The sequence below is a fragment of the Suillus subalutaceus genome, assembly GCF_016647625.1.
Source record: "Suillus subalutaceus strain FC151 chromosome Unknown DFJ58scaffold_33, whole genome shotgun sequence".
In the NCBI taxonomy this organism is placed as follows: domain Eukaryota; kingdom Fungi; phylum Basidiomycota; class Agaricomycetes; order Boletales; family Suillaceae; genus Suillus; species Suillus subalutaceus.
The window spans coordinates 107,748-130,152 of record NW_024540282.1 but is presented as its reverse complement, the minus strand read 5'-3'; the positions used below and the strand labels follow the sequence as shown (position 1 = coordinate 130,152).

At 47.9% G+C, this 22,405-nt stretch overlaps 6 protein-coding genes across 6 annotated transcripts; 3 read left to right on the top strand and 3 right to left on the bottom strand.

Moving 5' to 3' along the window:
- Positions 1 to 790: 790 nt before the first annotated feature.
- DFJ58DRAFT_658037 (uncharacterized protein) lies at positions 791 to 1,249 on the top strand (the record flags this gene model as incomplete). The annotated part of the gene is made up of 1 exon (XM_041382010.1): positions 791 to 1,249. A coding segment is annotated over one exon (459 nt), but the record flags the coding sequence as incomplete, so codon positions are not given.
- Positions 1,250 to 8,533: 7,284 nt separating this feature from the next.
- Positions 8,534 to 9,277, top strand: DFJ58DRAFT_726167 (uncharacterized protein; the record flags this gene model as incomplete). The annotated part of the gene is made up of 4 exons (XM_041385331.1): positions 8,534 to 8,606; positions 8,663 to 8,772; positions 8,823 to 8,916; positions 8,985 to 9,277. 4 exons carry the CDS (start codon positions 8,534 to 8,536, stop codon positions 9,275 to 9,277), a joined length of 570 nt encoding a protein of 189 aa, XP_041245576.1.
- Positions 9,278 to 10,415: 1,138 nt separating this feature from the next.
- On the bottom strand, positions 10,416 to 12,757 carry DFJ58DRAFT_715657 (uncharacterized protein; the record flags this gene model as incomplete). Its single annotated transcript, XM_041384148.1, has 7 exons — positions 10,416 to 10,577; positions 10,658 to 11,098; positions 11,126 to 11,430; positions 11,457 to 11,572; positions 11,694 to 12,054; positions 12,113 to 12,179; positions 12,719 to 12,757. 7 exons carry the CDS (start codon positions 12,755 to 12,757, stop codon positions 10,416 to 10,418), a joined length of 1,491 nt encoding a protein of 496 aa, XP_041245575.1.
- Positions 12,758 to 13,609: 852 nt separating this feature from the next.
- On the bottom strand, positions 13,610 to 14,509 carry DFJ58DRAFT_779665 (uncharacterized protein). The gene is made up of 3 exons (XM_041389702.1): positions 14,477 to 14,509; positions 13,731 to 14,420; positions 13,610 to 13,679 (listed from the first exon to the last, which is right to left on the bottom strand). The coding sequence occupies exons 2-3, from the start codon at positions 14,115 to 14,117 to the stop codon at positions 13,656 to 13,658; spliced, it is 411 nt and encodes a 136-aa protein (XP_041245574.1). The 5' UTR covers positions 14,118 to 14,420; positions 14,477 to 14,509; the 3' UTR covers positions 13,610 to 13,655.
- A 4,639-nt stretch (positions 14,510 to 19,148) lies between these two features.
- DFJ58DRAFT_779659 (uncharacterized protein) lies at positions 19,149 to 20,930 on the top strand. The gene is made up of 7 exons (XM_041389701.1): positions 19,149 to 19,594; positions 19,649 to 19,911; positions 19,973 to 20,141; positions 20,167 to 20,305; positions 20,356 to 20,375; positions 20,398 to 20,521; positions 20,547 to 20,930. The coding sequence occupies exons 1-7, from the start codon at positions 19,541 to 19,543 to the stop codon at positions 20,690 to 20,692; spliced, it is 915 nt and encodes a 304-aa protein (XP_041245573.1). The 5' UTR covers positions 19,149 to 19,540; the 3' UTR covers positions 20,693 to 20,930.
- A 375-nt stretch (positions 20,931 to 21,305) lies between these two features.
- Positions 21,306 to 22,268, bottom strand: DFJ58DRAFT_779657 (phosphotyrosine protein phosphatase). Its single transcript, XM_041389700.1, has 4 exons — positions 21,998 to 22,268; positions 21,916 to 21,937; positions 21,652 to 21,858; positions 21,306 to 21,592 (listed from the first exon to the last, which is right to left on the bottom strand). Exons 1-4 carry the CDS (start codon positions 22,156 to 22,158, stop codon positions 21,512 to 21,514), a joined length of 471 nt encoding a protein of 156 aa, XP_041245572.1. The 5' UTR covers positions 22,159 to 22,268; the 3' UTR covers positions 21,306 to 21,511.
- Positions 22,269 to 22,405: the final 137 nt, after the last annotated feature.

The window sequence follows — 22,405 nt, the reverse complement described above, 5'->3', positions numbered from 1 at the left end:
GCCGTCAGCGACAACGTCGTCCACATCCGCTACCGTAGCGAAACTCACGTTCAAAGAAGTCGCAACCTCCTTCACTGAAGAAGCTAATCGTCAACGCGGTCATCAGCGCATGGGAGCACGCCCCGGCTCCGAGTATGCCAACGCCACTAGCATTCCCTTGACCGAGCGAAGAAGCAACCCTGCTACCGGTATACGCATCCACAAGCACAACCCCAAGGGGGTGGCCTGTGAAAACCCAGTATGCGCTGGACTGCCATGATCGATGATGTATGACCGCGATCATTGCATGCAGCAAGGGGGTGGCATGGAAGGGAAGTCCCCATGGGGAGGACGAGGAGAACGCGGAGGAAAGAGGAAGGATGTGGCAGCTTCAGCCACTGAGTCGAAACCTTCCACCCCTACAACACCTACCTCATCTTCCACCCCAGAGACGACGGCTCTCATGACAACAACCACTCACCATCGTGAATGGTCCTCAGCTGCTATTGAAGAGCTCAACCCGGACGCTGTACCAAACGAGGAGAACATGGCGTGTATTGCCAGTCAGGCCTTGTCCACCATCTTGGACTCTGGGACGACATCAAATCTTATAACAGATAGGTCGTACTTCTGGACGTACAACACCAAGTCCAAAGTAAAGGTCAAGACTGCCAATCATGGAACTTTAGCTACCTCCGGACACGGAGACTGTGTCGCCAAACTCACTATAAACAACCGCATACAGCGGATTCGCTTTAGTGACTGCCTTCACACTCCCGGCGCCTTGATTAATCTGCTATCAGTCGGGCACATGGTAGATAAAGGTTGGGCGATTCATTACTTACCATCACCCTCGTGCTGTCAACTCGTTTACCATGGCAATGACCTTGGCTCAGTTCCTTTGGTGGGGAAACTCGTATTTTTAGACCTGCGCTTCATTCCCCCTTCCACTTCATCACCGCATGCCAATTTTTCTGCATTCGCGAAGGTACCATTGTCCTGGGACTTATGGCATGCGCGTTTGGGCCACCCTGGAGGCGAGGCCGTTAAACGGCTCCCTTTATTCTCCACTGGCGCAAAGGTTGACACCACCTACCCGCTTCACACATGTGAACCCTGCATTATGGCAAAACACCCACACAAACCATACCCACCTTCCAAGACACCATGCGCAAAACACGTCCTCGACCTTATTCATTCTGACCTCTGCGGTCCGTTTCCTGTCGCCACGCCACATGGAAAACTTCACTTCATAATATTCCTCGACGACCACAGCAATCTTTTGAGCTTGCAGTTACTTGCAACCAAAGACCAGGCCCTCGAAGCTTGGGAGATCGTCAGGAAACGTTGGGAGAACTGCGCGAGTCAGAAGGTCAAGGTATTCCGTTCTGATAACAGTGGCGAGTTAATCGGGACTGCATTCACACAGGCCCTGGAAACCAGTGGCATCACTCGTCAGTTGTCTGCCCCATATGCTCACCAACAGAATGGTAAAGCAGAGCGCGCCATTCGCACAGTGGAAGGACGCCTCTTTGCCATGCTTGAAGCCGCCGGTTTACCTTCTAACTTGTGGGGAGAAGCAGCTCTCACAGTCTGTTACCTGTGGAACCGCAGTGAGTCCACTTCACTGCCACCAGGTACCACCCCATATGAGGTAGTCAATGGGCGCAAACCAGACCTGTCACACCTCCATGTATTCGGTGCCAAATGCTTTGCCCGAATCCCGTCTGAACTGCAGACAAAACTAGGCCCACACTCGCGCCATGCCATCTTTATGGGCTACCCAGACGGTATGAAAGGTTATCGCCTTTGAGACCAGGGAACCGGTGCATTCTTCACTGCCAGGGACGTCATTTTCGATGAAAACCTCCCTTCCATAAGTCACACTTGCAACTCGGACTCAGACTCTGACCAGGACCCACCTTCATCTCTGCTTATTCCTCCACCTGCTCCATCTGCTCCATCCCATCCTACACCTGCACTCTCACCAGCTCCAGCTCCACCACGTCATTCTTCCTGTTCTCGTGTCCTTACAGCGGCCGGCCACTCTTATGCGGAAGAGATGGCCACAGCAAAAGCTCGTCTTCAGGCACTTCGCATTGCCCGCTCGGAGAAAGTCGAAGAAGCAACAAGTGAGGGGGTGCCGGTAAAGTCTTCAGCGCTTGATGCCATCCCTGAAGACATCGCTGATGTGGAATCAAACACGGATGTTCCAGAGGTGATGACTAACCTCGTCATCGAGGAACAGACTAATGTGGCCATCCGGAGCAACCACAAACGTGATCCATCCAGCCCTGAGTACGACATGTCAGTCCCTCCCGCTACTTACGATGAGGCCATGAAGCACCCAGACCATGAGCGTTGGCTCGCTGCTATGAAGGCCGAGTTAGTGACGATGAAGGAGATGCAGGTGTACAAAGTCACCACCCTTCCAGCAGGACGTAAGGCCATCGGCAACCGCTGGGTACTTGAGTTTAAGGAGGATAACAAAGGAGGATCCACTTACAAAGCTCGGCTCGTCGCCCAGGGCTTCTCACAGATCCCCGGCATCGACTACAGCGCCACCTTTGCACCCATTATCAAGACAGCCTCAGTCAGATTCATAGCGGCTCTGGCTTGTCGCAATGATTGGGAGCTCGACACGTTCGATGCGAGGCGCGCGTTCCTTTGGGGGATCTTGAAGGAAGAAATATACATGAGGCAGCCTAAAGGGTTTGAGGAGGGGGATTGGACGCTCCTGGTTTGGCTCATGCTCAGAACCATTTACGGTCTGAAGCAGTCGGCCATGGAGTGGTATGAGCAGGTTCGTGCTGTCATGCTGGAGCTCGGGTTCACACGCTGCGCTGTAGATCATGCAGTGTTCATTTACGACAAAACCACTCCATCCTCTGGCCATATCCTTTGCATTGTGGGCTGGCACGTCGATGACGGCATGGGGACTTCGAACTCTAAGCCCTTTTTGCAGTATGTCAAGGGCCGTATAGCTCAACGATTCGGCATTAAGGACCTTGGGCCAATCCGGCGATTCCTGGGGATTCAGTTTGAGCGAGAGCGCTCTACCCGTCAGCTTTGGATGCACCAGGGAGAATATATATCCTACCTCCTCGACGAATACGACCTCCTAGATTGTAATCCCGTCCATCTTCCTCTTGATGCCAAGCACCCGTTCGGCCTTGACACAGATGCTTACGACGACATTGCCAATCTCCCCACTCGCTACCGTAAGATTGTGGGAGAGCTTTTGTACCTCGCCGTCTGCACCAGAGCGGACATTGCCTATGCTGTCAATGCTCTCGCCCAACACAATGCACAGCCATCACCCCGCTTTTACGCTGCCGCTAAACGCCTCCTTCATTACCTGAGTGGTACCATCAATTATAGATCTCATTATGGAGATGGCAGGGCTGATGAGGGCCTACGTGGGTATTGTGACGCTGACTGGGCGAGCTCACCTGAGGACAGACTCTCCATCTCTGGCTATGCCTGGTTCTTCGCTGGTGGACTGATTGCTCATGTGTCCAAGAAGCAGACCACTCACACATTGTCATCCACCGAGGCCGAGTATATGGCCATGACACACACCATACAGGAGGGTATCTGGATTAAATCCTTGTTCACGGCGCTACACGTCTCATTGTCCCTTCCCATCCTCCTGTACATGGACAATACAGGTGCCATCTCCCTTTCGAAGGAAGCAAAGAATCACATCCGTTCTAAACATATCGACATTCACTATCACTTCATCCGTGAGCATATCGAGAACGGCGTCTTCCTGCCCTACTGGCTGCCCTCACACCGAAACATCGCAGACATCCTGACAAAAGCTCTCCCTCGCCCTCTGTTTGTTGCGCACCGTGATAACCTTCAACTGGTGTCTCGGTGAGGGGGTGTGTTGGACATTGTTGTTCACTTCCTTACCTTTCTCGTATGTTCTTGCTACTCATCTTGATCCACCATCGACACCATAACTTCTTGACCTCGCACCATATGATACTTCCGTCTTCTTGACTTCGCACCATATGATACTTCCGCATGACGATCCCCCGGACCTTCTTAGCTAAGCACTTATGGCACGTATTTAGGTCCTCTCGCACCGTCCGAATACCTCAGTATTGTCTTGACGCATTACTGAGGTATGCTATCCATCACATTGTATTTACTTGTTACTGACGTACCCTACTAGCTAGTCTGTCGCTAGGTACTTCTCAATGTTAGTATTGTCTTGACGCATTACTGAGCTAGTCTGTCGCTAGCGTATAGAGCTCACACTAATGATGTCTCACAGAAGAGTACCTTCACCAATCTTCAACAGCTCTTCACTGTTGTTTGGCTATAGTCACACTTCACACTCAAGAACTGGGGGATAAAAACACACCCTTATTGAGAGAGAAGGGGCTGTTATATAGACAAAATTTAAGGGCTATGCTACCAGTACTTTAAGGTTCCTGTCAAGTCATCTCCAGTTAAACTGAGTCATATAAGCTAGTGTGAGTCATACTGAATCAAGTTGAATCATTGGGAGTCACTTTAGATGGTTGAGTCACTTGGGTATATAGATGAGTCATCTTGACTTGTTAGTCATGTGATTTCTCATGACAAAGCAGAAAAGGTCTGGACACTGATTATGTAAGGTACCAGTCCATGTGTTATGTTTATGTTTGTTTATTACATTTTCTGTTAGGGGCCAAACTGGTGTGGTGCTTTGTATTTAGGGTTTCCTGCACGTTCCCGCAGGACAACTTGTGTGGGAAATAATTTTCACAGTTACCTGACATGTGAGAAGTTCATGCTGAGTCATTTTTAAGCCAAATGAAATGAAACTGAATCCAAGAATAAATCCCCAAAAATATTCATTCCTGTAAACCAGGTTTGCAGAAGAATGAGGAGAAAGAAGCAAGTCCTTTTCCTGGGCCAGGCTTCTTATGAGAATGTTAGTCAGCCATGCACCAGACTAGTTTGGTGCAGGTCAACGCCACTCAGCAAATAATGTCGAGCAAAAGTACTCCTGTGCTGAGTCATGCCGTACCAGCTTTTGAAGAACTAATCATTCGGTGGGAGAAGATGGTGACACTTATTCCACACTGCGCACCTCTCATCGCGATAGGCCTCATCTGGGCTGACAAGTATGATGACCGAATGGCTGCTACAGACTCATATGCAGTCTCAATGTGTGAGTCTGGCGAATTGTTGATGGTATTTGATTTCTCACATGACTTTGTAGTCCTCAATCCTGCCATCCGGATGTCGTGGGTTCAAAAGCATTGGAGTGAAGCCCAAAGTAGCGCTGCCAAGTTGTTCATACTTGAGTTGGTACGTTTAATCTATCAATGTTACTGTTTGAAGTTTGAATTAATCATTTAATATTTCCTAGATGCGCGCCAAGAGAGCGGCATTGAAACCCACTGAAGTTGTTGGGCCTCCAGTGCCACAACAGCAGCCACGCTCGCTAGGCTCATGTCGCTATGGACTTCCTGATGTGAACTTGCTAGCGATTGTTGATGGGGGCCCCCAAACAGTCGAACAGGAGTTCAGAGTGTACAACACGGCTCCTCTCAGCAGCAAGGGGACAAATATCCTTGGATTTTGGCAGGTGAGTGCGAGTCTCCTCAAATTAAACCTCTCGTCATTGAACACCATGGGTCAGACAAATTTCTGAGACAGTTTTTCCAACTCTATTCACTATCGTGATGGACTATCTACCCGTGCAGGCCTCCGCTGTTCCGTGCGAATGGGTCTTCTCATCAAGTAGTGAAACCAACACCAAGAAACGGAATCGCATCGCCCCAGTGCTGATGGAGGCCCTGCAGATTGTCAAGTTCCTCCTGAAAAAAGAACGACTCAACTTTACTAAAGGTTGGGCGGCATCCCAAAAGGAGATGGAATACCAGATGGTGTTGGACGACTGTGACTCTGACGATGAGCGCATGCTCCCTGACAATGACAACATTACAGGTGACAGTCACGTCCATGATGCTCTTCTCAAGGCTATTGCCAAGTATGAGTGTGACAATATTGACAACACTGCCACTATCTATTCTCCGTGATGTTCATTTACTCTTTGTACTCAGTTTTATTGATTCCTACTTGATCTTACAATTGTTCTAGTTTTGTGTTTATCATAGACCATTTTCAATCATTACCCTCGTTCCCCCCCCCCAAGCGCATCTAATCTTTAATAGCTGACTTTTGCTTCACACAGATCTTCACGCTAATCACGCACTGTCCGAGAGGTACTGAAAGTACATCATTCCTATGTTCGCTGACCGAGCCCGAGTTTGACGAGCTCAAGAGCATGATCGACTCAGATCGCATATACAGTGGCTCAAAAAACCGTCCGTATGTTTTGGCATTTTTCACTATCTATAATATTGTGTGAGAACAAACAAATGCCTCAAAAACATGCTTATACCACATTGTAGTATGGCGTCAGGGCTTTCATTTGAGCCCTACACCGTGGGAATCGGTGGAGATATGGTGGAGATACAAGGCTCACAAAATGGTGACTCATGCGGACAGTTTTTTTGACTCAAGTATTTTACAGTAATAACCAGGTATTCTAGTATTTTGTATGACCTCCCTTGGCTTTAATTACTGCCTCTATCCTTCTAGGCATACTCTCAATTAATTTCTGGCAATCCTCAGCTGTGATCTTCCCCCATTCCACTGCTACTCTCTCCCAAAGCTCCCATACTCCTTTAGGGGGGTTTTCATAGGCTTGAAGCTTTTTCTTGAGTGTTCCCCAGAGATGTTCAATGACATTGACATCAGGAGACTGTGCTGGCCAGTCAAGAACATTGATGTTATGTTCTTCAAACCATTCCCTAGCTCTTCTGGATGTGTGCTTGGGATCATTATCCTGTTGGAAAATGATATCTTCTTCATCAATCCCTGATTCTGCCAAGCTAGGCAGCAAGTGGTCATTTAAAATGTCCACATACTGCTCAGCATTCATCTTCTCCTCAACCTCAGCAAGCATTCCCACACCATTCCATCCCATACAGCCCCATACCATCAAAGAACCTCCTCCAAACTTGACAGTCCCATTAACCTCTCTGTCTGTTAGGCCATCTCCCTTCTTTTTCCATACATACACCTTCCCATCTGACCCAATCCTATTGATTTTGGTCTCATCTGACCATATAACATGCTTCCAGTCCTCTACAGTCCAGTGTTGATGAGCTAAGGCAAAGGCTAGTCTTCTCTGCCTATGTTTGATGGAGAGAAGAGGCTTTTTCTTCTTTGTTACTGCCTTGAGATGAGCTGCCTTGAGAACATTCCTCACAGTTTGTGAAGAGACAGGGGGTAGTGATGGTGGAATTGATATAATGGGTGGCTTGGACAGCATTATCAGCCTTTCCTGTAGTGATATGTTGGATAATAGCCCTTTTGTCAGTAGAGGTAAGCTTGGATGGACGTCCTCCACAAGAGTTTTCCTTGTCTGGGTGGCTTTCTTTGATGAACTTGGCCACAGTGGACTTGCATATTCCAGTTCTAGAGGAAATTTGGCGAGCAGAGAGGCCAGCATAAGACAGAGAGAGGATATTATCTCTTTGAGCAGAGGAGATGGCTTTCATGGTGATTATGACTATGATACATGAGATATTCTGGTTTATATAGTTAGATATAGTCATAAAATAACATAATGACACCACTTTATAATTTATATAATAGTGGCATGATTTTTATGGTGTCATAAATAATGATTTATATAGTTTTAATATACACTCAAAAAACTGTCCACATGAGTCATCATTTTATAAGCCTTATATCTCCACCATATCTCCGCCGATTCCCACGGTGTAGGGCTCAAATAAAAGCCCTGAAGCCATACTACAATGTGGTATAAGTATGTCCTTGAGGAATTTGTTCATTCTCACACAATATCATAGATAGTGAAAAATGTCAAAACATGCGGACAGTTTTTTGAGCCACTGTACTCCTGGCTGGTGGAGAGTATAGCGTCCACTATCAACAAGGCCTTCTTTTGCAGCTCGCAGGCGGTGTCCACAAGCTAACAGCCGAGGGCATGCACATCCGTGGAGACATCAACATCTCCATTGTTGGCGATCCTTCTACCTCGTGAGTTTACTCCATTGCCACCATTTCCTTGTATCAGCAGTTGTTTTAGACACGTTTGAGATCAACCGCATTCAAGGACATTGCCGAAACAGAGGGGCTACTGTCACCTGGTTGGCCTCGGAGACGAGGGCTGGTTAAACTGGTCCAACTCCACCGACTTTGTGTTCGAGTATGTTGATCGTAAACCTTCAGCTCAGAATAAATTAACATTTTCTGACTTACCTCTAGTGTTTCTCAGGCTGGTAATCGTGTTTTGATGTACAGTGAGCAGCTCCGTGTCAGAAGCAGCATCTCCCCCTCCAGTATGTCCACATGTATCCGTGCTCCTGAATGTGTTGAATGCTGCACTGTTCGGCCTCCCAACGGTCCCAGTCTTTGCACCAGGAGCCTTTGATGCACTCAAAGCAGTGATGTCATCCAAAGTCCCGATAAGGGTATCAACTTTGATGTCAATTTGATCGACATCAAAGCAGTGATGTCATCCAAAGTCCCGATAAGGGTATCAACTTCGACATCATTGATCGGGGGGAATGACGTGTATCTGCCTTGTGCGTAAGCCCTCTCCCGTCCCAACAACGGCTTGCCAACTCTCTGACCACCACAGATCTGCACCCCACTTCCCCCCCTTCTTCTACTGCTACTGCTGCTCTCAGCCCTGCACCACCAGGTGCCCCCATCCTCCACGCAACCCTATCGCAGGGACTTGTCTATGATGTTTGTCTGCTGCAAAACTCTACATTTGGTTTCTTGACGAAACATTGCAGAAAAAGAGTCTGTATCATTCATCTGCGATCATCTCGTCGCTCGTAGAGACTGCTACGCTGCCCTTGAGGTATGTTATTCCAATAAGTTCTTTTAGTATGTCCTTCCCTTTACCCCCTGTGCATACCTGTACTCCCTTGTCTGATCCTAGTTCATTACACCAGAAACCTTCAACGATTTCTTCTACCACAAACTCAAGCCCTCTGTGCGCCCCACCGAAAGCCCCACTGACCCCTGCCGTCTCATTAGCGCTGCCGACTGCCGCCTCATGGTATTTGAAACCGTCTCTGAAGCCACCAAACTATGGATCAAAGGCTGTGAGTTCAGCATTGCGTGTTTACCTGTGCCAGAGTTGACGTTCACTGATCTGTACTGCAACTTCTCAACTGGTTTGTCAAATCAGGTGAGGATCATTTTTAACGCCTTAATCACACGAACCATGATTAAGCAAAAGTAATTACAGGTCGAGCATGATGTTTTTGCGAGGCGAAATGTAACTTAAGGGTTACTGGACCAAGACCTGGCAGCGTTTGATGCATGGTGTGACTTGTCATCGCTCCAGGAACCTCTGATCTCCAGGTATGTAGCAGGCTTGCTCTCCACACTGCACACCTCGCATTCACACTCGGAATCATTTACCGGACCCACCTGCGCTGAACAACAGACGACGACGACTTAGACACACGATGCCAACAATGCGCACAAAGTGAGTTGTTTGACATGTCATGCTAACGATAACTGGAGCATGAACATGGTATGTACATTGATTCACACTCGCAACCCACCCACTCACGACCCACCCACTCGCAACCTGTCACTCTCGCCACCCAGCGTAGCCACCTCACCCTCCAAGACTCTCGAAACTCTCTCTCCCCTCGAACTCTGCCCCTCTCAGCTTCCTCAGCTTCTCTTTCCCTCAACTTGGCCATATCAGCCTTGCGCTTGGCGCGATCTTGTGATTCTCTCACTTGAGTAAGGCTATAATAGTGCTAATTTTTGTTTTAGCATTTAATCGAGGCCTATCGGGACCACTTACATTGTTCTGAGGGCCCATTTTAGTGTTGTCTTTACACATAGAGTACGCTGGCGAGTTTGTATGCGATGATCAATATGAATATACAGCGTGTTAATTTCCTAATCGGGCTTTGGAGTCTTAATGATTTGGCATCTAAATTGTAATCTATTTTTGGACTTACATTATATTAAATTAAATTAATTTTCAGGCTTTAAACTGGTTTTAAACCTTAACTCAATTAAACCGTAATTATCTAAGCCGAGCCGGGCCATAAACGACGCAGGCTGAGTCACGTGATCCGATCAGTTATTTTTAAGTCTAGCTACAGCTAAAACCAGCATTAAGCCGAACTCGCGGCAACACTAGCTGTTCCGATTGAAATATATGTAGAGTTGTGAGCTCTGAAGTGCGTTGTGCATTGCCCATCGATTGTGCGTTATGGATCACTGGCAGGTGATAGTATTAGTGAAGGACTCCCAAACTGCCGGTGTGTCGAGGTGCCATAACATTCTTGTACACACATCACCTGCGCTTAAAGTAAACCCTACTGCAATAATTTGACAAAGACCAGGTAAGTAGCCTACAAGCCATATGGCTCCAGCCGTCTGATACACTTGGGCTGTGGTCTCTTCCATTCCCCTTTGTTTGGATCTGGCCATAAGGAAGCACTGTCCCATTGGACTTGAAATGGTGGCTCAGCGCCGGGAAATCCAAAGGGCCAAGTAGGTAAGTAGCACATCTCCTACATGACGAGGTCAGTCATTTCACAGAAAAGTAACTTGACTGTATGACATCGAAACCACAGGCAGGTCAGCATTTCACCCACACGCTCCAGTCTAACCAGGACATTAACTGTGTCACATCCTCCTTCCATTCACCCATGAGAGTATGTATGTGATCAGCTTTGGGGTGTTGTTCTCGAGGATACAAGGGGTCAACTCCAGTCATCATCCCAGATACCCACATCTTCGTGATGACGCGGCATATTTCACGCGTAGTTTCCCGTACTGCCTCCAGGAGCAAACGTTCAGAGGGCATCAATGTCGTCCCATGAGCTATGGAGGTCGTGTGCAATATAGCACATTCCTGAAAAATTGGCGCAGCCCATGAATTTGTCGCATTGGCAGTGACAGAAGTATTGGGAGGTAGAGCTGCAAACACGGTGTAGGGCAAAAGCACGGTGCGCAGTCGTCTCTGGACTTGTTGTGCGTGGCGAAAGATCGATCTATCATCCAGCGTCATGTTCACAAGGTACTGCATCATCTCCAGGCGGCTGGAATATCAATCAACCACCACCCGCAAGACGGTCTTCCAGTCAATGCCGCTGGTCGTCACGGGTGGTCGTATCAATGCTTGAGCTAACCTGTCTTGGACGCGTTCTATATCCTCTGATGATATTCCTTCCACTCGATGATCCCACCGGTCCAAGCCTACACAGCGCGGCACCAAGGAGGGAACAAGAGTGGTGTCGTAGAAAGAGACTAGCCCAGAAAAATCAAGCATAATCCGAGTTTCTCCTGGATACATTTCGTGCCATGAAGCAGAATGCATTATTTCAAAAACATGATGCACTGATGTCCGAGAATAAATCAGACCTATCCTAAACATGGTCATGGCTCACCATTATTGAGGTCCTCTGGCAGATCCGCAGGTGAGCTGTAACCGATGCGAGTGCTCTCGAGATTTAAGAATGAAACGACCTCCATGTGAGAAGTGAAGTCGCAGATCATGACCTCACTATAACCTGTCGTTAGTAACAAATCACCAAGGAACTATGTATGGGTTCGCACAAGTTCATTTCCATCCTATAACTCATAAATCAGCATTGGGCATTGATCCATCTCAAAATCCAACGAACCTCAAAAAGCCATTCACGCCAGATTTCTGACCCCATTTACACAGATCCATAATGTGCTTCCCTTCATTGCCCACCCACTCAGGATTCATCTTCGACCACACCACGAGATCTTGGGTATCCATCGTGCCCTCAGGGATTTTCGCACCACTGGTTCCGTCAAAATAGAGCACTTTCATCGGCCGAGTGACTTTAAGAGTGAGGTGCCAGCACCCTGTTTCAATTGGCCCTTGGCAGAAAACTATGGAGTGGTCTGGCTCTACAGACACCCATTCCAGAGCGGTCAGTAAATGGGGACCGGTGAGGGCTCCATGGTAGAGGAGAGTGCCTACGGGAACTTTAGTCCCTGGGACTATTGTATGACCTACAGGATGTAGTAAACAATGAGTTGTGAAATCAGTGTTCAGCATTTTCAGACATACCAATACGATAACGCGTGTTTGGCCAGTGTTGAAGCAGGGAAATTGGCCGTTTCGAACACCAGATGTCCTGTCGCGTTCACCGCAGGTGCTTCACTGAGATCCCATTGTCCAAGATCATTTTCGACCCCCGTGTAAAAAGATAAAGGCGCATGACTCAACAGAGGTGTTTGTGCAGTCAGGACCCATTCAAATGCAACTTGGGAAAAGCCATTATGATACAACTGCTTCTTTCCTGGTAGACAGCATTCCAACAAAGGCCAAGGGCCTTTCAAGTTGTAAGTTTAGTTATACTTATACGTCATTCATTCACGCGACCATCATGGGCCACAATGAGTGCCACTGAGAAGTTGGGATCGAGTTGCCAACCTTGGAGATCAGAGTCACTTTCCGTAGCAATCGTACTAATCAGTGAATCAGATAGCGGTCGAAATCAAACACGATCCTTGTGTCTGTGTATATCCAGCTGTGGAGGAGCACTCAGTTAACAGATGCTCCACCTGCTAAAAGAATCCATGCAGACATGCAGAACTGAGGGTCGAAAGAAAGACATATTTCATCAATAGCGCCCACGGTGGACCAGGGGTCCCAAGGGCAGGAGCTACACACCGAAGGGCCTGTCAGCCCTTTCCACAGCTTAGTCAGCATGTAGACTACTGTAGAGATACGCACCTAAGTTCGTCACACCACCACACGCCTAGCAAATCGAACCTATTTTGCGTGACGGTCACACCAATTTTGAGGCCGTCGAACCTAATCTGTGACATATGGTAAAAACATGAAAAAAATGTCTAGTGCAGCCAAAAGTCCTTGTACTGAGTGGAAAAGACAATTATAGTAGCCAAAGCGTCATTTTGTAACACTGTACGCAGGTTTAGAAGCAGTAATGTAGCGACAGAAAGGCTGCCAGAAGGAGCAATTAATATTGAGAATGGTGCAGGTATGGATAGCACATCCTGGAATTTAGCCTCTGAGGCAACACAGAGATCAGGCATGGTACAGAACTTTGAGGGGAAATGCTTCAGACCGTGTCCATTGAGTCGTGCGCTCGGTACTCAGTGCTCAGGCATGCCAAACATGGGAAGATCCACACTGACAAGACTTTACAACGACATATAGAGAAGATGTTGTGTTGCCGGACAGAAATAAAATTAGAGACAAAGCTTGTAGAGTGAGCACTTCCGGGTCGAGCGCAAGGATCAGCACACTTAGCGCTGCATATGTATATGAAGGAATGTGTCTGCCTAACATTGGGGAGCGGCAACTCAGCCAAAGAAAGTGTGGCATTATGTAAGCAAGAAATGCGGTCAAACGACACGACCGTTCGAACGTTATAACTTATATTGAACTACAACACCCGTACAACACCAAAACAGCTGTAGAATATTATAGTAAGTCAAAGTAATTAGTAAGCTTATTCTACTCAAAAAATTCAAGGCTCGTCCTCATCTTCACTCTCGCCTGTCTCCAAAGGAACCTCCTGTGTGGTTTTCTCGGTGTGTAACCTCCCCACTCGTGTAACGTGCGATAGCTTCCCTCAGGACCTTCAATTTGTCCTCCTTCCGCTTTGGCATGTCTTGTTTCGTGGTACATGTAAGTCAAACTCACGATGCCAATGAAGCTGTAGAACAATGTCAGCAACACGCATCTTGGCCAAGTCTGCATCCACAAGACAAGGCACAACGGCATCGAGCTTTGCAGTGGCGGCGTCCCTCCGTTCCTTCCTCCGCTTGTCAATCTCGTGGTTCTTTTCAATCAGCTTTCGGTCATACTCCACTTGTGCCCTCCTCCGTTTTCTCTCGCCTCCATTCGAGTCCAATTCCCGTGCCTTCCCACGAAGATACTTGCGCTGACGGCGTCCGAGAAATGTCTTGATGTAGGTACCAGTTTGATTTTTCTTATATTGAAGTCGTGCATTGAATTGTGACAGAGACATACGAGGGGCACGTCTGAGCGTGATGCGGAGGGTGCCGAGTGCACCCTCGTTTGCATCATTTGTGGTTTCCATGCGAGCGAGTTCCCGTTGGGGAGCAGTGCTTTTTGCAATGATACCGTCGGGTGCAAACTCTGCACAAAAGCGAAGGAGAGTTTCGCGACTTACCAACGCTTCGACACGTCTCGTGGATGGGATACTTACTCTGCATCACCACTCGCTCATGCGGAACGCCCTTCATCATCTCGCTTGCTCGATCTCAAGACCTTTTTTGATGGCATCCGGCCATCATCTGACAAGAAAGGGAAGCAAAAGGAGCGCCGGCCAAAACGAAATGCTCCCAAAGTCGTTGATGTTCCTCTCGGAATAGCAACACCTGTTCGTTTCGTGCAATCTTATTGGATTCTTGAGAACTGACCTCATCCTTTCGTTAGGGCGACGTTGTTGGTGTGGACGACGGAATACGACCATATGTACTCTTCTTTTGCCTCAGCTGGTTCCAGAAGAAGAAGAAACCGGATCCACCACGGCCGGTCTATGACGACGAACTCGACGACGACGAATCTGAACATGCCATTCTTGATATTCCTATATCTACTACACGGTAAGACAAGACTATTCACTTCTTAAATCGCTTGCCTGATGCACTGTCGTAGGACCCAAATCAACACCCACAAAGAATCAAATTGACACCAATGACTTTTTTTCAGTCACAGCCAGAGGCAGGACCATCTCGCCTTACAGAACACCCGGGAGCATAGTCTTCGTAGTTTCGAGCCTTCCACCGTGTTTTACATGTGGTACAATATTTGAGCCTTGCTGGTCCCGACGTTCACATTGGCCTTTGCTTTCTATCCACCATCCCACATATGCAATGTTACGCGTTCCTATGTTTTTGTACCTCCAATGCAGTCGAGTACTCTTCCGTATTCGGCTACCACCAACTCTGTTGTTATGCTACTAATCACAATCTCCTGCAGTATGCCAGTAGCGGCGTAAATCTTCGTTTGTAAGCATGTCACCATTTTCTAGACGCTCACATCTCAAACATATGTGCCGTCAGAAGTGCAATCGACTGGAGATTTGGTACGTCTACCAATACGTTAATACGTTAATATTTTGTACATGCCTTCACTTTTATATTATTTGACGCTTGTTTCAAGGCCGACGTTCTTCTTTCCTTCCTTTCTCCCACAACTCCTCACTCGAGTGCACTAGAGTGCTGAGGAATGTGTTTCATTGATGAAGACATCAGTTACAGAGCATATCCCCTCTCTGAATACATTCGTGTCGTATGATACGGATGTCCTTCAAGCATGCCCCGGATATTGGCAAAAGGGCCATGTTGAAGGGGACAATGATGACCAGTGACGCATTGATGGCTGGGACGAGGCAACATTGATGTCATCATTAGGAATGTCATACACATAGTCTGCATAACGCCTAGAGTTTCGCCAAGTTTTGCCCCCACAATATGTCCAGCACATCATCCATATTCCAAACCCCAGGCAATCACGAAGCTCAGCGGAAAGAGCTCCTTCATCCCTGTTTGTTCGTGGTAGACTGTCATAGTTTGTGTCAGGGCTTGTGTAGCTGCATGCTGATATATTGTTTAGCTACCAATCTGTCACCACTAGTAATTTTATGGCCATCAGACCGCTCGCGGTCAATTGGTTGGCGTCATCGTTTATCATCGACTTAAAAGAAAGACTCGAGTCGAGCTCCAAGTTGTACCAGTACGGTGCTAAAATTGTCCATGTCGGTATTTGCTTCGAGGATCGTGAGCTTTCACAACAAAGAAGTCGCTCGAATGGAGGCTACCGGATATAGAGAGAATTTGGTGGTGCTTCGTAAAAAAACAAATACATTCGAATCACGCATATGCATCGGCGTTGTGGCAAATTTGCATTTGACGAGGGCGTTTGGAGGTGAGGGACCGAGGGTACCGCCGTCGCTCCATGCAGTGCGTTGCGTTGTGATAACAGCGCAGTATGTATTTAGTGGGTATAAAACCACCTCTAACCCTGACCACGACTCCATCAGCATTAAGTAGCGAATTTGCATTTGACGAGGGCGGCTGGAGGTGAAGGTACCGCCGTCGCTCCATGCATCAACGCAACGTGTTTGTGTGTATTTGGTGGGTATAGAATTTGAACATACCCTTCACTGAAGCCTCTAACCCTAACCATGACAGCCACTATCACGCTGGGTAAAGTTCCATCAATCGGACGTTAAGCTTCGTCAGGAAGCAATACTGTATGTATTCTGTTTGTCCCCCTTTGAGCTGATGGTCTTTATTCTTAGGTCTTGTGGTATCCCAATTGGAGCGTAGCTTCGGCCTTATTGGCAGGGTCAACGACTTGCTGTATGAATTGTCTGCCTTCCTTGCGGGATTTTCGCTGCACTCGCGCGAACTATTGAGCCTGCCATTTGACAGATATGAACTTTGTCTCTACAAGGCATGGTAGGCCAATCTTACCAATTTGCCTCAATGGTACAGGTTCGAACGGGTCTTATTGGCTCGCCGTCCGCACATAAGGTGAATCATTTCGCTAACTGCACCTAGAGAGTTGAGCTATTTCAGTGACTGTCTTCTGTTGCCGGAAACTCCCGACAACAGTCCGTGAGGTGTGCATAGAGAGTTGACAGGTCACGCGGCAAACATATATTTGAGAATATTCAGTGGGAAATATATACAAAGGCGTAATTGAAAATACATCTGATGCCCCATCAGGTCGATCCAGCTGTATTTCAGCTGTATCGTGTTTTTCAATAGTTGGTGGATCGTAAAGTATATCACACTGAACTTCTATGATAGGCCGAAGCCTACGGGACAACAAACATCGAACATATATTATTATCTGCTCCTCAGTGGTTCAGCTATGTATAGTGGCCGTTGGAGCTATTCCACGTTCAGGTGCTCCTCGGTTAATGACGCCCGTTCTCCCAAAAATATATTTATCGTCCTTCTCAACACTCATACCAGACAAAAAGCGCTCCAGATCAACATTTGGGAATGTTTATGGTTCAAGACCTTGTGCTTTAACTCCACATACCATGCTACTAATTGCAGTTACGCACAAGCTACGCATATATTGAATATCCTCAAATACCGAATCACACACCACATTTGCAAGCAAAGGTGCATGTTCTCCTATTCCAAGTTTCCGGGGCACAGAACCCGCCCGTGCGGTTGCTTCCGGGACGGGAGAAGAATGATAATGTCGACCAGAACGGCAGAAGAATCATTGATGTCCCAGCTTGCTGGTTTACAGGGGGTCGGTGAACACTAGTTCTGATTGTGCGGCTGATTCTCTGTCCGCTACCCCACCCGGTGAAGCTTGAGATCTGGTGCCAAAGACCCCAGCAAATTCCTTCGAGTTGTCGCATCAAGAACATCGGTTTTAATGCGATTGCCGACCTTCGGCGTTGCGACTGCTTTATGGGTGAGAGCGCATTTTTTTTCAACTGTGTGGTCCAGGCTGGAAGATCATCCCAATGCTTATCACTGACACACGAAGTTGACTGACAATTTGACTGCTTCATTCCGTTTTTGCGACTGGTCCAGGCTGGAAGACACCGACATTGCTTATCGCCACCTTCGAAGCAGATCGACGGTTTGACCGATTCATGGCGGAGAGCGCGTTTTTGCGGCTGGCTGAAAGACCCGGTCAATGCTTATCGCAGATCTTTGCAGTTGATGAAGGTTGATTGCTTTTGTGGCTGGTTGGACGACGAGGTCAATACTTATCATCACTGCCACTTCGGGGGTCCCAATTAATTCACATGACGTCAATGGCTTTCCCGCTTCCAAGAGAGACACCACAGTATTAGTGCTCCACAAGGGAAATGTCACAGCTCATGAATACGTGAAACCGAGTAACTGGATACATCCAGAAGATAGATAAAGTTCCGTCTGGAGTGGCCACAGGGTCCGATTGCATCTTCGCGAAACAGTTAAAGCGAACTATTTACCGAGAGGAGCGAAGCTGACTAGGCGCATCTGACGCAAGTAGAGATACACATACGACGAATTGCTCCCCCTGAGCGCGCGCTATTAGATAGGCAACGTTTGTGCCGTTAGGCACGAAGAAAAAGATTTGCGAACCTTTTGAAACGAGGGTCCTGAGGGGTTCTGCCAGTTCTGCCACGGGGACCAATCCAACCACATGGTTTGAAATGACATGTGAGAACACTTCGCTACTATCAGGTTCTTGCGAACAATGAGATATAGCGTGGCGAAAGTGGTGATGCTGTAGCACAAAGTCGAACCCGTCGGAAGTGGATCTTCCGAGTCCGTAAGTTAGGGGACGTTAGCCAAATCAGTTTACACCAAACCCGTTTGTAATTGGAGCGACCTTATCTATTCGCTAGCCACCCTGTAATCATTATCTGGGGCGCCGCTGAGCGCGTCGATGAGGAGTGATAAGTGATGTCCCCACGTTAGTTGTCCCAATGCAGAGACAAAATACGGCACGGTCCGCACGGAAATAAATGTGACAAAGATAGATAGACTTCGCAAATATGCACTGCTTACAGGCTACAAACAGTGACCGTGCGGGAGCTAGTGCAATTAGTACGCGGCTTAGACTCCTTCCATGTCTCCCATGTGAAATGATAGGCCACCTGAATTGATAAAGGAGATATGATCTTGTGCTCCAGTAGCGGAAACTGAGGAAACCTACCGTAACGATAACTACCAATGGCAGCCCTTGTTTCAGAGACTTGTCGTAATGCAGCACTATATGAAGCCAATCAATAGTGGAGCGTTATGCTTTGTACGCTCGGGCCGCTAGATCAGGAACTCCCAGAAGTAGGAGATAAATTTCACGTAGTAGCCGTAAAGATATGATATGATGAGATCAATATATGATATGAATTGGTTCGAATGTGGAATGCGACGAAAAAGAAATAATTACGGGTCCTGGGTTGCCCGGAGGTCCGTGACGAATTACAAGATGTGTCGCGTCAATTTTACCTAATCTGGAAATAAAGGTCCCGGCAAAGAGGCCAAATTTTTGATTTTTTTTTGAAAAACTGGTATGTATACCCGGGGCGCAACGTTGGTTCTTTATCGATCGCACACATAACCCTAATTAGGCAACTCTTGAAGTTCACTTCAGCCGCTGTCGTCCCTTGTCGTCCTGCCCAAGCCCAGTCGTACATGTCCGGTATTCGGTAACTGTCAATGAACTTATCATTTAGCAGGACACTACCGTGATGAAACGGGCACCACCTCTTTAGTATGGTGTGAAATTGGCAACCTTCTCTGTCAAGGCAACTCCACTGCTGCAACTTCTAGCAATTTTTTTATCCCTTGACGTCATTTACAAAACAAGGTGGATTGTTAGACGCGAGAGTATATAAGATGGGGTCAGCAATCGACCAAAAGTCAGTTCGTTAGCCCCTTCAGCCCTTCTACTACAGCCTCTCCTATATACCTCGATACCCACCCTCCTCATAGACTCATAACCCCCACCATCTTGAACGAAATCATAATGTCATCTCCGAACGTTCACACATTCTATGCCGACGCTGTCCTGTTCGACATGGTGTGTATTTTCTTTCGTTGGTATTCCAAATCTAACTCGGCCAGTGCATTACAGGACGGTACCCTCACGGACTCTATTGCGGCTGTCGAGGCAGCTTGGGGTAAAGTCGCCAAAGACATTGGTCAAGACCCCGCTTACGTTATCGCTGCAACCCACGGCAAGCGCGCCGTCGATAATCTCGCGCAATTTAAGCCCCATATCAAGGCACATGAGATGGACGATGAGGTACAAAATTTCGAGAACACCATTCTCTTCTTCGCCGATGCCTACAACATGCACGGACCCGGCTCGCAACCCAGCTCACCTGTCAGCTCGCCGTTCATAAATTCCCCTCTTAGCTCCGGTTACGCGACCCCCCGATCTTTCGATTTCCCCAAGCAGTTCTGCGCCTTCTTCTCGTGCATCATCATTCGTATCACCTCGCCGGCCATCATTTGCCAGCAAGCTAAATAGCATGCTGACTATGTCGGTTGTACCCGAAGCTTCTGTCTACGGTCAGGGTCCCCAATTCGAGAACTCCATCATGGAGGAAGATCAACAGGACATCGTCATGTTCGAGGCGAATCAAAAAGAAACACGTCCTCGAGGCTTGGCAACAGGAAGCAACGAGTGTTGATCGCTCAGTGCGGATTTTGCCCGGTGTAAAGAGAATGATAAGTTCCATTCCCGAAGGCCGTTACGCCGTCGCCACCTCTGGCGCAAAAACATATGGTATGTGGATTTCTATTTGCGAAAAAGTATAATACTTATCATCGTTACAGCATATGGTTGCATGACTCGTGTTGGCATTACCCCCGCCCAAGATAACCATTACCGCAGACGACAAGCGTCTCAAGGCTGGAAAGCCTGCCCCAGACCCATTCCTTCTCGCTGCCAGCGAACTCGGTTTTTCTGCGAAAAACTGTGTCGTGTTCGAGGACTCCCCAAGTGGGATCCGCGCAGGTGTGGCTAGCGGTGCCCACTGTAATTGCTGTGTGCACCAGCCATGAGAGGAGACAGATCGAGAACTCTGGCGCCCACTTTTTGGTGGAAAACATGGACAAAGTGAAATGCGAGTCGTGTGCGGACGGCAGACTCAAGTTCACCGTGCAACTATGATTATTCTTCACTGCTTCAGTGTATCCCTAGTCTTGACTCTTGACCTTCCTTCAGTGGAAAGGCCGCGTGATTATCTTCCCTTTTTATTTCCATCTGTACAACACGATTCTCACTCAGATCTGCATTCCACTTCGGGATGCTTGTACACGTACAGAGTACTTGAATACTCTTGTAATTCGAATAGAATTTCTCAATCTAGCGGCGCTGTGCGGACTACAGTTGTTCGGCGACAACATCATATCAGACTCGAAGGACCGATCGTGAGTGATTTCGATTTTGATCTCCCCTGACCCTTGCAAGGTACAGTCCTCGGTAAAGAAGGGTACGTTCTGTCGAAGACTAGCACCACTGCATGGTAGTACTGGTGGATAAGTGGGTGGATGTGTTCTGAACTTCTGAATTTCAATGTGCACAACTCATTGCACTTGCTGGAATTATCCTATTCGAAATTGTAACTACCAATAAGTTGCACTGGCTGGAAATCTCCCATTCGAAATTGTAAGTACTACCAATAAGTAGAGCCTTGTCACGGTGCACCAACGCCGTCGGACTTGGAGATTTCAGTCCCGATTGATGAGGAAGACCAGAAGCCTCCACGTGGGGATCAAATCACAAAATATTGTTTGACAGAAACCGATGAGGTCGGCATCGGGCGCCATGGAAGATGATCTATGAAGCGCCACATAATCTGATATATTCCAACTTGAGCGTACCAAAGCACAGGTATTATGTGGGTATTTTCCGTCTTGTCCCTGCAGGCCTGCCCTCTGACAGCAAGCTTTATCTGACGTCTCGTCCCTTTAATCGTTAATCGCGTCCCTAACTCTCCTTCCCAGCGACCTCATCCAAAAACGCATTTGAAAGCTTCACGCACTGCTCGTAGACCTCCTTGAACCCATCCTGCGCCGCTATTTCTGAGACCAGTTCTCTGTTCATGGTAACAACGAAGACAGACTCACCAGCCCCCCATAATACGGGTCCTGAATCGGCTTGTTGTCTGGCAGGTAAGAGCCCCAAAGCTTCACCGTCGCTTTCGATCCTTCTCTGTGACCGACATGTCGCTCCAGCGCGCGCAAGTTAGAACCGTCAGCCGCGAGTATGTAGTCGAATGATGTGAAATCTGAAGCGCGGACTTGCCGCGCAGAGTGGGATATAGGGACGTCTTTCTGCAGGTGGCATAGTACTCCTACATATTAAGATGCTGGGTGAGGAAAGGAGCATACCGTGCCGCATACTTCGATAGTCCTATGGTCCACAATAGCCTGAGTCCTGCGGGGTCATACAAGAGTACGGATGCCTACTCACCGTTCGTCAGGATCTTCCCCGATATGTGCTGCAGCTGTGCCAGCGCTGTCGACGTGGATATCGGTGATGCCGCGCTTGAGGGCTTCGTTGCGGAGCACGGCTTCTCCCATGGGAGAGCGGCAGATGTTGCCGAGGCAGACGACGAGGACTGAGATTGTCATCTGTTGGCTTAAGGCTAGTGTGGCGAGTGTAGGGTCTTATCAGTTTGTTATCAGTGAGAAGCGCCGCGCAGTACTAGTCTTCCTTCTATGGTGTGGTACCTAGGAATCAGGTCCTTGGTAGGCGCTCAAACGCTCACACGGTTCATTGACTTCATTTCCTTCAGAGAAGATAGATAGGATAACTATGTTGCGCCCTAACAAAGAGTACTAGTACACATATAGTCACCAAGAACATCTCGTAGAACAA